Source organism: Durio zibethinus, chromosome 6 (genome assembly GCF_047325235.1).
Source record: "Durio zibethinus cultivar Kanyao isolate XHJ-2024 chromosome 6, ASM4732523v1, whole genome shotgun sequence".
Classification (NCBI taxonomy): Eukaryota; Viridiplantae; Streptophyta; class Magnoliopsida; order Malvales; family Malvaceae; genus Durio; species Durio zibethinus.
In genome coordinates this window covers 29028212-29040362 of record NC_143167.1, presented here as the reverse complement: position 1 = coordinate 29040362, position 12151 = coordinate 29028212, and the positions used below count along the sequence as shown (strand labels likewise).

General features: G+C 30.8%; 1 protein-coding gene across 1 annotated transcript; it reads left to right on the top strand.

Annotated features, from left to right (window-relative positions):
• The first annotated feature begins 5697 nt into the window (after window positions 1–5697).
• On the top strand, window positions 5698–9235 carry LOC111285739 (cytochrome P450 734A1-like). The gene is made up of 5 exons (XM_022875327.2): window positions 5698–6120; window positions 7236–7459; window positions 7549–7793; window positions 7945–8314; window positions 8636–9235. The coding sequence occupies exons 1-5, from the start codon at window positions 5844–5846 to the stop codon at window positions 9083–9085; spliced, it is 1566 nt and encodes a 521-aa protein (XP_022731062.2). The 5' UTR covers window positions 5698–5843; the 3' UTR covers window positions 9086–9235.
• Window positions 9236–12151: the final 2916 nt, after the last annotated feature.

Genomic DNA, 12151 nt, shown 5'->3' with positions numbered 1-12151 from the left:
TTCCCTGTATTCTGTTATCCTTCCCTTTTGCATACAAAACTTTTATATATGGTTATCAATAGCGTTGGCTATATTATTCATTTAGATATTTTAATTATTTTACTTAGATTCAAATCAAAGTCACTTATTTTGATATGTCACATTGTACATACAAATTTTCAATAAAAAACATATTGAAAAAAAATTGAAACTTTTATTTATGTGGAAATCGCAATCTCTGAAAATTTTCAAAATAAAAAATCCTTTGACTCTTTTCTTCATGAAAAATTCTTGAACCAAAATATTTGTTCTTAGAGTTTTTCAAAAACTTTTGGAACTTGATTCAAACATCTTCAATTCTTCAAGTTAAGCTTGGTTCTTGATACTTTGAAGAGCAATTTTTTTTGTCTTCGAAATTGTGAAGTGTGTCAAATGACGTGAAAGAATAGATTATTTATAATGCCTGTCTGCTAGGTGAATTAGAGTTCTAAAAAAACCTTAATCTCTAAATAATTTTAATTTAGTTAGAGATAAAAGCCGATGAATTATTGGTAAAAATTAATTGGATGACCCATAAATCTTTAAAATTTGATTGGTCAAAATTTAGTTATATCTCTAAATTATTTTAATTTAATTAAGAGATAAAGTGGATGACTTATACATGAATTTTGATTGGCCACATTATGAATTTTTTAATTTTAATTAGTCGAGCCAAGTATATTTTAACTTCAATTGTTAAGTGACAAAATTAATTATAAATTAATTAATTATATGATTGACTTAAATGATGTCATTAATATCAAATTATTTGTCACTTAAAAATTCTTCAATTAACATATTAAAAGAAATTTCACTACACGTGACCTTTCATAATTGAATAAAATTTTTTTCCTTCTACAAATGACCCTTCAAAACTTATTCACACATGATTTTGCATGTAGGTCTTAAAATTTATTTTGACTTGATGACAATACCTATTTAAACTTCCGTATGGAGTAAACATATAATCGGCAACAAGTTTCCTTTTGAATTCTTATTGCCTTAATATTTCCTTGGCAAACTTGCACTTGAATTCTAACTTGAATTGTGCCAACCGGCCAATAGGCGATAAAGTTATAATCTTTTAATATCTTTATGCCTTTGATCAAGTTGTAGAATCAAGTGATTTATCAAAGATTCGGATCTTCCTTCAGGTATTCTTTTAAAGTTTTTTAGTACTTAAATTCTTTCATCCTTGGCTCTTAATTGAATCTTGCATATTAAATTTTTTTTCTCCAAGGGAGCTCTAGATCTCTAAAAGCCTTCAAGATTCAAACTCAAGAGGAATAACACATTAGAAATACTAAAATTTCTTGTAAAATTGGATTATATGTAGTGGGACACAAACACATATACATATAAATTTTTTACTCATAAAGTTTTTATTTTTGTAAAAAGATATTTTAATGTCAATAATAGTGTGATCTCTTGATAAAATGTTCAACTTCTAATTTTAATGAATACTGTTCAATTCCATTACAATTTCAAATATCAAAAACCAAAATAAACACCCTAAATTAGAACTAATACTAATACTCAAGACTTAGAATTTATGTTTAAATTAAGTAAAAAAAAAGAGATTTATCAAAAAGAAAAAATGTTAATTATGTAATCATATGTTCAATGTTTTTATCTTTTACTCATATATATATAATTTTTTTCTAATTATCTGCATAGAAAATATATCACTTATAATCATTGTATTACAATTAATTAATCATAATTTAAAATTATATATGGTCCATCAAAATTTTATATGAAACCCACATTTATAAGTGGTAGACCTTAATATGATTTTTTATTGTGATTGAATAAATATAAAATTATAATAAAAAGAATTACAAGTGAAATGAACTCCTCCCTATGTTAATAGTCCACAATGAACAAGTGGGGGCTGATCTAACCCTAAATTTTTTCTTTAAATTCCACCAACACAGCTTGGAGTCCTTGTCGCAACGATTGACAAATAAACAACCAATAACAAATAACAAACAGTAAGAAGGCAAGACAATTTCCCAACAGACCACGCAGAAATATTGGAACTTTGCCATTGAGAGACAGGAATGTAGGTGTACTTATACACTTGCACCCTCTTTTTAATGGCTTGTTTCATGCCTGTATTTCTGTTCCTCCTTTTTTCTACAATCTAACTCCCCAATCCTTTTCTCACTTACATCTTTGTTATGACTTTCAATCTTTCAAAACCCATCATCATGACAAAGGCCGATAAGTATCAAAAATCAAACAGAAGTTGAAGTTCTTTTTTTGGCTTCAACTACATGTGATGCTTTAATACTTTGTGTCTTGCTTGTACGTTATGAACTACTCTCATATGTATAGGCTTTTTTTTTTTTAATTTTATTTTGGATAAGCGAAGTCTTGTGTTTATAGTCACTAGCTTCTGCTTCACGTGATGCACGAATAGTTTTATATTTTTTTTGGAATTATTCAAAGTATATGTTGATATTCTTTTTAGAATTGTGCTGTTTAATGGATAAGATGCACCTTTCAGAATAACAGAAATATAAAATAACAATAAAGAGTTAAATTTAAAATCTACAACCCCGTGAGGTATTTGAGAGGTGTTTGAGCTTATTTTTTATGAGAGCAAAAGGCGATGAAAGATTGAAAGTGAGAAACCCCGTCACTCTTCCCCTCATAGACAAATTAACCATAGGTCACACCCTTTTTTTTTTTTTCTTTAACAAACAAATCTTGGCCTAAGTGTTACTGTAAAAATTAATATTTAAGTTAAAGATTCCCCCTTTTTTTTTCTTATTTAGAAAGAAGAGATTTTTTAGTTTTATCCGGTATATCCTCTCTTTGGATCGGTTTAAATAGGTTTATGTATGTCAAATTTAGCGAACTTATGAAAATTTAATCTTTTAAAAATCTATGGAGAAAATGAGGAAGAAATGTTTGGGTTTAAAATATGATTTTTTTTATCAAACAAAGAAGAAAATGAAACTTTATCAAGGGTGCTTGTGAGTTATTGTAACAAAAATGTAAATCATATGAAATATTGTACAATTTTAAAATGTATTATTATGTTGAAAATTTTCAATTAAAAACAATAACTCACAAATATTATATATGGACGTAATATTTGATTATAATTATAACTTCTCTTGTATTTGTAATTTCATAAAAAAAAAACTCTTACATTGTGAATCAATAGTCAAAGTTTGAAACCAATTCCAATCTCTTGAAATATAGGAAATGATGGGCTTTATTCTATTATAGAAAGATATGAGTAAAAATAATTAATATGTTCTGATTCAAAAGATTAAAAAATTTCTTCTTCTTAAACAATTTTAAATCCTCATATACTCAGAAACCCCATTCTTGTAATACCTTTTTGTTCATCCAACAAAAGGACTTTATAAAGATGAAGGTGTGCTAATTAGACTTTATATTACCATTAAGGATGAAAGTAAACCTCCCATTTTCTTAATATTAACAAAAACTTAATTAAATAACTCGTTATATAATAAAATTCTTAAATTATTTACCTTATTATTAAAAGAAAAAAAAAGAAAAAAGAAATTAAAAGAAACCGTCTTAAAAGCTTTTTTGAATGCAGAATTTTGACTTGGTCTGAGTTTTACATCGGAAAACTTTGGCATATGGGCTATGGCGTCTTCAAACAAATGATTTTGTATTCACTCTATTTCTTTAATTATATATTTCATAAAATGAAATTAAAGACTGTTTACTTTTCAAACATCAACAACATACAGCACATTTTTGTTTCAATTCTACGCATTCCTTATGCGTGCATATCAATTTATTTTGATTTCCTTTTTCCAAAATCAAATAATAAATTGATGCAAGCTTTTATATAAACAAATAAACAAATAAAATAAATAAAGGAGGGCCAATTTTGTATATTAGCTGTTGTTGTTGGGGACTTGGGGCATTTGCTTTATATTTTACTATATCCATATCGGCTTTGTTTTTTTATGCTTTTATTGTTTCCTAATTGACGAAACCTTTCTTAATCTTTCTAAAAAAAATTAGAAAATTTAAAAAAAGAAAAGAAAATTTCATCAGAAAACACTGGAAGAACTGTAAGTCTTATATAGGTAGATCCATTTTGACTTTCTGACTATTAATTATCTTAAACTTGGACAACATATGTATAAAATAAAAAAGATGGAACATGATTTTACGATATCTTTAAGTTATGTATAACATATCAAATTTTCAAAATTCTATGACTTTTTGGGTTTGTTGAGAATTGAAATGTAAAAGAAAAAAACTATTTGGTCAAAAAAAGGAAAAAAGAATGTTGGCTAACCTTAGGTAATTACTCTTAAAAAAATGATTTTAACTAGGAAGTGATAAAATAGTTATTATAACAAAAATGGATTCTTTTACCATAAAAAATGAAAAATTGATTTAAAAATAGCTTTAGTTTTTTTTTTTTTTTTAAATTAAGATTGTCTAGAATTGAATATAATCACTACAACTAAAAGTTAATTTAGCACAATTAGCTCAAATTCAAGCATGATGTGGTGCACGTTTTATTTAACAAAAAATTTTAATTAAGGATTTGGAGGATAAAAGGCCATATATAAATCCAAGAGAAAAACCTCAAGCTAAAAAACTCCTCCATCTTGGGAATGAGATATCTACTTTTTTCATCTATTTGTTGTAATTTGAAACAATATTTGGTTCATCATGATATAAATAACTTAGAAAATTGAATGGAAATAAACAATTAATCCCAACTAGATATGTCAATGAATTTGAAGGTTATGAAAAATTAAAGACTTGAATTATAGTCATTCAAGGGATTTGGAGACATTCCCATTGTAAATAAGTTAGCAAAATTGAAAACTCTACATTAACAATTGACCACCAAAAAGAAAACATTCATGTTTTAAATTCCACAGTTATCTAGAAGATCCTACCTATTCGCACATATAAACACACATTTATATATACACATGTAAATACATATAATAGACACATGTAATACTGGTGTACTTCATCTTTGTTTCCCTTCAATCATGCCTTAATATTAGAAAATGCAACAAGCTAGCTAAGAGCTAGTGATAAATTAAAAATCAATTAAAAATCATTTCATTTTAAATTTAACATGGTCTTTGTAGGATTTCTTTGGAAAATGACTATGAAATTAACCATAGGGACCAGCACCTTTTAATTGAAAATTTGGTTAGGTGTGTTTCTCAATTTTAATGCTTTCATTGTATTAGTAGTAATTAATAATAAGGGGACATTCTTATAAAAGAATGTACTCCCATGTCCATATGCCTTATTATTCCAAAAAAAATTCTACTATTTTTGTTATTAACTAAATTTTACATCAAATAGTATTAATTTTTTGGGTTATTTTTTCTTGTAATAAGTTAAAAAAATTCTATTCTATTTATTGAGAGATGGACCAATGAGCCCCCCACAAAAGAATAAAATGATACAAAAATGAAAAAAAAAAAATGCAAAAGCCAAGGATAATATTGTCTCATAAGTTTTGATTTTATATTATAGAATTAAACAAACTCCTCACGTTGACCCTTAGAATTCCAATGGCGGCCCCTACGCCATTGGCCCTGGCTTGCTTAATCACTCCCTCGCTCTCTTTCTTTTGTTTTTAAAATTTTTTTCTCTCTCTTTTTTCATAGAAGTAATAAAGGGCAAGAAAGGGTAGCAAGTAAACCAACATAAGCTAAAGAAGATAAGAAACAAAAACAAAAAGGCTGCTCCACATTAAGGAGGAAAACTTTGCGCAAAGAGAGAAGCCAAAGCCAAAGCTACTTCTCTTTCTTTTTTCTTCTTTGTTTCTTTCTTGTTCAGGGAATATGGAGGAGGTATTCCGGTGGTTGAAGCTGGTTGTCATATCATTCATGGTATCAGTTTTGGTGTTAAAAGTGGTAGTGTTGCTTTGGTGGAGACCTAGGAAGATTGAAGACCATTTCTCAAGGCAAGGAATCAGGGGACCTCCTTACCATTTCTTCATTGGAAATGTAAAGGAGCTTGTGGGCATGATGTTAAAGGCTTCTTCTCAGCCTATGCCTTTCTCTCACAATATTCTCCCCAGAGTTCTCTCTTTCTACCATCATTGGAAGAAAATCTATGGTACTATTGCTTCATATATACATATTCTTCATTATTCTTCTCCTTCTTTCATTTCTTCTTCTCCCCAGAGTCACATTTACACAAGGGGTTTGATTTTAGACCCTCTTTTCTTTTGGGGAACCATTAATAATTTTCAAGGTGGGGGTGTGTGAGTCTAAGTGTGTTAATGTGGTTTCTTGAGTCCTTTGTTAAAGCAAAGCAGAGAGTTGTTTTTTGTTTTTCGATCATCATTATTAAAGTAAACGGGATTGAGCTTCTTTTTGTGATGCTTCGGCCTTTATCTTGGTTTATGGTCGATCCTTCAAATTTTGTGTCTTTCAAAAGGCTTGTTTTTTTTTTTGAGTTTGGGTACTTCTTTTTAAACTTTACAGCTTTTTCTGAGCTTGGATGCTTGATGTTGAAGTTCAGAAATTTTGGACGGTTTCACTTCTGTTTTCTTCTCTTTCTTTCTCTATTTCTTTTTCCTTCTTTTCTTGCACCCTTCTCCTTACGGATATTAAGAAAAAATGAATAAAATAAAACCCTTGATTTTCATAATTACATTTTTTCTCTCTATGTTTATATTTTTGTAATATTGCCCCCATATTTCCATCCTTTCAAAATACTACTATTACCACTAATGAAAATTTGCCATTCCCCATGGTAAAAAAAAGAACTGCTGTGTTTTTGCACTTCTTTGGTAGTGGCGTTATCATTTGCTTTCCTTTTTCTGTTTTCTTGTATGTCATCTTCCTTTTGTTTGATAGGAGCTTGAATTCTGATAATGAAGTTGTATATGTTTGCTAGTACCACAGTTTTGAGTTGTCTTCTTCCCACTTTCTTTTGGCTTTCTTCTTCTCTCTTCTCTCTTTCTCTTTGTAGGGTCCTACACTATCCATGCTTTCCTTTGAATTAATGGTTGTCATTTCTTTCCTGCTCATTTTCCTCTTTTGCAAACTTGATACTTACTACTTGAGGTTCCCTGCCACTCCCTCCTTGGTGTAAAAACCTTCTCTTTCTTTTTTTTTTTTTTCCTTTTTGCTTTTGTTTCTTCATGAATTTCGTTCTGCTTTCTTCATTTATAACTTTATTTGTTTAATTTGATTATCATCTTAATTTGTTTTTCCTTAAACCAGGTGCAACATTTCTTGTTTGGTTTGGTCCTACGGTTCGCCTCACAGTCTCTGACCCTGATCTCATTAAGGAAATCTTCACTTCCAAGTGTGAATTCTATGAAAAGAATGAAGCCCACCCTCTTATTAAACAGCTTGAAGGTGATGGCCTGCTTAGTCTCAAAGGTAAAAAATGGGCTCATCATAGAAAAATCATAACCCCCACTTTCCATATGGAGAATCTCAAAGTAAGCATTTAATACATTAATTATTTTCTCCATAATTTTTAATTAAAAGAAAACCCCGTGAATATTATTCAATTTTTTTTTTATTGTAGTTGCTAGTGCCAGTGGTGGCACAAAGAGTAACTGATATGATAGACAAATGGTCAGCAATGTCAACCAGCTCCGGTGAGATTGAAATTGAAGTTAGCGAGTGGTTTCAGACCCTCACCGAAGATGTCATTACGCGTACCGCCTTCGGCAGCAGCTATGAAGATGGAAAGGCCATTTTTCGTCTACAAGCCCAACAAATGGTGCTTGCCGCCGAGGCATTTCAAAAAGTTTTCATCCCTGGCTATAGGTAATTTTAATTTCCATAAATTAAAATCACGTAAATCATCATCTTTGTCCTTTTTTTTTTTTTTTCACATATCAAAGGTTTTGGATCCTTATCACGCGCAGTGCTACTCTTCAAAAAGGGATTAATCGTGTTTGGTGTATTTTAATTTCAGATTTTTTCCGACAAAGAGGAATATAAGTTGTTGGAAATTGGACAGGGAGATTAAGAAGTCGTTGATGAAGCTAATAGAACGCCGGAAAAAGAATTCGGGGAACATAATGCAAGAGAATGGACCGAAGGAGTTGCTAGGATTAATGATGCAAGCCTCCAATTCAAGTCCAAATATCACTGTCCATGACATAATTGAAGAGTGCAAGAGCTTTTTCTTTGCGGGCAAACAGACCACATCCAATTTGCTGACATGGACGACTGTTCTTCTAGCAATGCACCCACAGTGGCAGGTGCAAGCACGTGAGGAGGTGCTAAGGGTGTGTGGATCACGTGACATACCCACCAAAGATGATGTTGTAAAGCTTAAGACGGTAAAAGCCAAACCCCCCACCCCCCATCTTCCCTCTGAATTAAAGACAAAAATCATGTCTTGTCTCTTAGCTCCTGTTGTTTTCCTCAGATAACTATAAAACTCTTGTCCTCTGTCCAATCGTTTCTTACCAAAAAAAAAAAAAAATCCTTTTTGTTTTTTTTTTTTAATGGGAAAAAAAAAACCTGCTAATGGCAGTTTTGTTATTTTCTTCTCCCTATTTAACTTGGGAAATGGTCTAAATCGTATCATTTCACAATGGGTATATTAGTCCACATTGAGAAAACATTTCTGATTTTGGTTCCAATGTTCTGGTGTGCAGCTGACTATGGTTTTAAATGAATCCCTGAGATTGTACCCACCAACAATAGCCACAATTAGACGGGCCAAAGCTGATGCAGAGCTAGGGGGTTACATGATCCCTCGTGGGACCGAGCTTTTGATACCAATCTTGGCCGTTCATCACGATCAAGCCATATGGGGCAGCGATGCTAATGAGTTCAACCCGGCTCGGTTCTCCGAGGGCGTTGCACGTGCAGCGAAACATCCTGTTGGGTTTATCCCATTTGGCCTTGGCGTCCGTACTTGCATTGGGCAAAACCTAGCCATTTTGCAAGCAAAGTTAGCCCTTTCTATCATACTTCAACGCTTCTCCTTTAGGTTGGCCCCAACTTATCAACATGCACCGACGGTTCTGATGCTACTTTATCCACAATATGGAGCACCAATCATCTTTCAACCTCTGTCTGAATCCACTGTTCCTCGGAGATGAAGGGTTTTGATTTGATCCCATATCGTATAAGTACCTATCTCTTGTGTGTGCCTGCGCGAATGCTAGTAAGTCGAGTGACCCCAAAAATACCCATCTCTATTGTTGCCTTTAAAGCATGAGATCGTTGAAAATTAGAGATATTTTGCAAGGAAAAGAAGAAGAAAGAAAAAGTTGTCGTCTCTACATATCTTGCCAATTGCCTTCGGTTTTTGCTAGAACTGACCCCCCCTCCCCCAAAATCCCATGGTCGTAGTTTTTTCTCACCAAAAAAGTGTTTTTTGCCCTTTGGCTTTGGAAGCTCTGCTTCAGTTTCTTCAGGATTTAGGCAAATGGCTAACAGAGTAGATAGGTTTCTTCATATCCCTTTGTCTCTACAATATGTATGTAATGTATATTTGCAACACAGTTTTGTAATATTATGCAATTCATGAAATTGATTGTTGTGATTAAAATCTATTGTTGTTGTGTATGGAATTAGCAGCTGCAGCATGCATGACAAGCCAAATGTCACTTTCATTTCTTAAAATATTTTTCCTTCTTTTTCGGCCATTGGGAAGAACAGAATTCAAGACTCATACTAACAAAAAAAATTTTTTTATATGATATGAATCGACTTTCCAAAAGTACCAAAATTCCATTTTTGACACTTTGCCAACTTAAATTTTAAGTGCCTTCTTTTCAGAATTATCAAATTTACTTTGCTTTAAATAATTATCAAATTTGAATCCGATCATTAAAATTAAAAATTTAACATTTTAGTGACAATTCATTCAGACTTTGATGCTTTAAACATTTTATTTGCATAGAATAATGAAAACAAAATAAGTTTACTGATTATTAATTTAGGTCAATATGCCTGTTGGATTTTCTTGAAGTTGAATTCTTAATATAGCTACAAAGCTTTTGTCACAATTAGACTGGGAAAGGTTAGAACTTATAAGGCATTAAAAAACATAAAATTGGAAATTTTGATAAATTAAGCTAGCCATCAAAGTGAACGCTTCAAATAGTGAGACTTTAAATTATGACTTTATTATAATTAAGGCTTTCAGCTTGTACATTGAAACATATTTAATGGGCAACGGAATATGTATTTTTTTCTATATCAACTATTAAATCAAATGTTCGGTTGCAAATAATCGGGCGTTTAGTTATGGCATAACCATACATAAAAGCCTATACTCGTAGAAGTGGTTAGGTCACCTTTAAAATTTAAAGTTGAAAATTAAATTTCAAATGCCTAAGAGCATAGGAATCAGGACTTGAGGGTAGCCTAATTGAGCCAATTCTGAACAGAGGAGACAATCCCTTTGATGGAAACTTCCTATAACCACACCCAATAAAGCAAAATTAAATTGTTAATTGCAATAGCAGATCGATGTTGATTTTTTAAAAACTTAAAATAATTTTGGTTAATGGAAACCAGTTAAGACTGGGAAACCCGAAAGAAATTTGATAGATTTTTAAGCTCCTTCTTGGCGTTAAAGTTACACTATTTAGGCATTGATGTGCGCACACACTTTAATTAATTACCATGGATTCTGGCACATTTTGAAAGGAAAAAAAAAACAATTGTAAAATCCATAGCTATTTAAATTAACAATCCATCCATACATCTTTAAATAACGATTATTATTATTATTATTACAAAAAAAATTGTAGTCTGATAATAAAAAGAAATTGTAAAAAAAAATATAATTGTTAAAATTTGAATTTCAAATTTAGTGATATTATTTTTTAAAAATAATTATATAAATCAATTGAATTAAATTACGAATTTATTGTATTATTATTGTTAATGATTATGAAAATGTAAGATAGGAATGGAACCAAAAATTTCATAGAGAAATCATAACTATTATTTTGGCCCTTGCCATTGGGATCCAAAATGAATAATAAATTGCTTTAACTAGTGTCTTGATCAAGACACTTATTTAAAGACTATAGACATAAACATTGTAAATAGTTAGTATATCTAATGCATTTTAGAGCGATAATCATTGATAATAAACTTAATAAATACAATTGCTTTCAAAGGATTCCTTAGAATTCCAGCATTGACAGTAACTTATTTTTCAATTGTAGATTAATTTATGAAGCAATCTTTTAATTCGAAAGTTGCATATTATCTCTTCCTATTAATTTATTTCAACTGGATTTTCTTAGTTGCGGGTCTATAGCATATATCCAAATTAACAGGGTGATATACTGATCTATATATATATATATATATATATTGTTAATTTGAGCACTAACAATTAATTTCAAGAACTTCAAGGGGAAAAAGAAATCGTGTAAAGGATATATTGTAACCCAAACATTCTTTTTAAAAGAGAGATTTCATGGGAAACGGTAAGATTATGAGTTTCCCCATGGTGCAAAGACCAATGACGAAGTTTCCTTGCCATTTTTGAAGGGTGGGAAGAAAAAAAAAATGAACAAAAGGGCACCCAAATCAGAGATCTTTGTGTTACTACAAAAATTAAAAAGCAAGGACAATTGCAGTACCCCAAGGCATGAAATGTTCTTTTAAGCAAAGGTGACAGTAATCCAACATGCAAATACACTTTTTTTAATACATTATTTAATATATAAATTCATTTCCACTCCTTTATAGGGTTTAGGGCTTTGAGTTGTAATGTAGTGAGAAATAAGATATAATTTGCATTACTTTTTGGGATCTCCTCATGCTACCTTAGAGAAGCATATATATAATTAATTAAGAATCTTGATCATTTAAAAAGAAAACGAACAAAGACAAAAGAAAAATAAAAGAAAAGAGGTTTAATTGAGGATATGCTTGTCCCCAAGAAGCATGTGGTTAGGGTAGATTTCCTTCTCTTCTAATTTGGTGTTTTTTAGCTTTTGTTAAAGGAATCCAAGCATGCTATCAAGCATGTGATCCCATCTATGATTACATGCTAACCCTAATTTTCATCATTTCTTTAATCACATCTCTCTCTCGATATATATACACACATCTAGGTCACACACTTGTGCATTAGTGGCAAATTACAACCTGCTTAATTATTCTTCCTTATCACGATGCTAATGATCTTGATTATC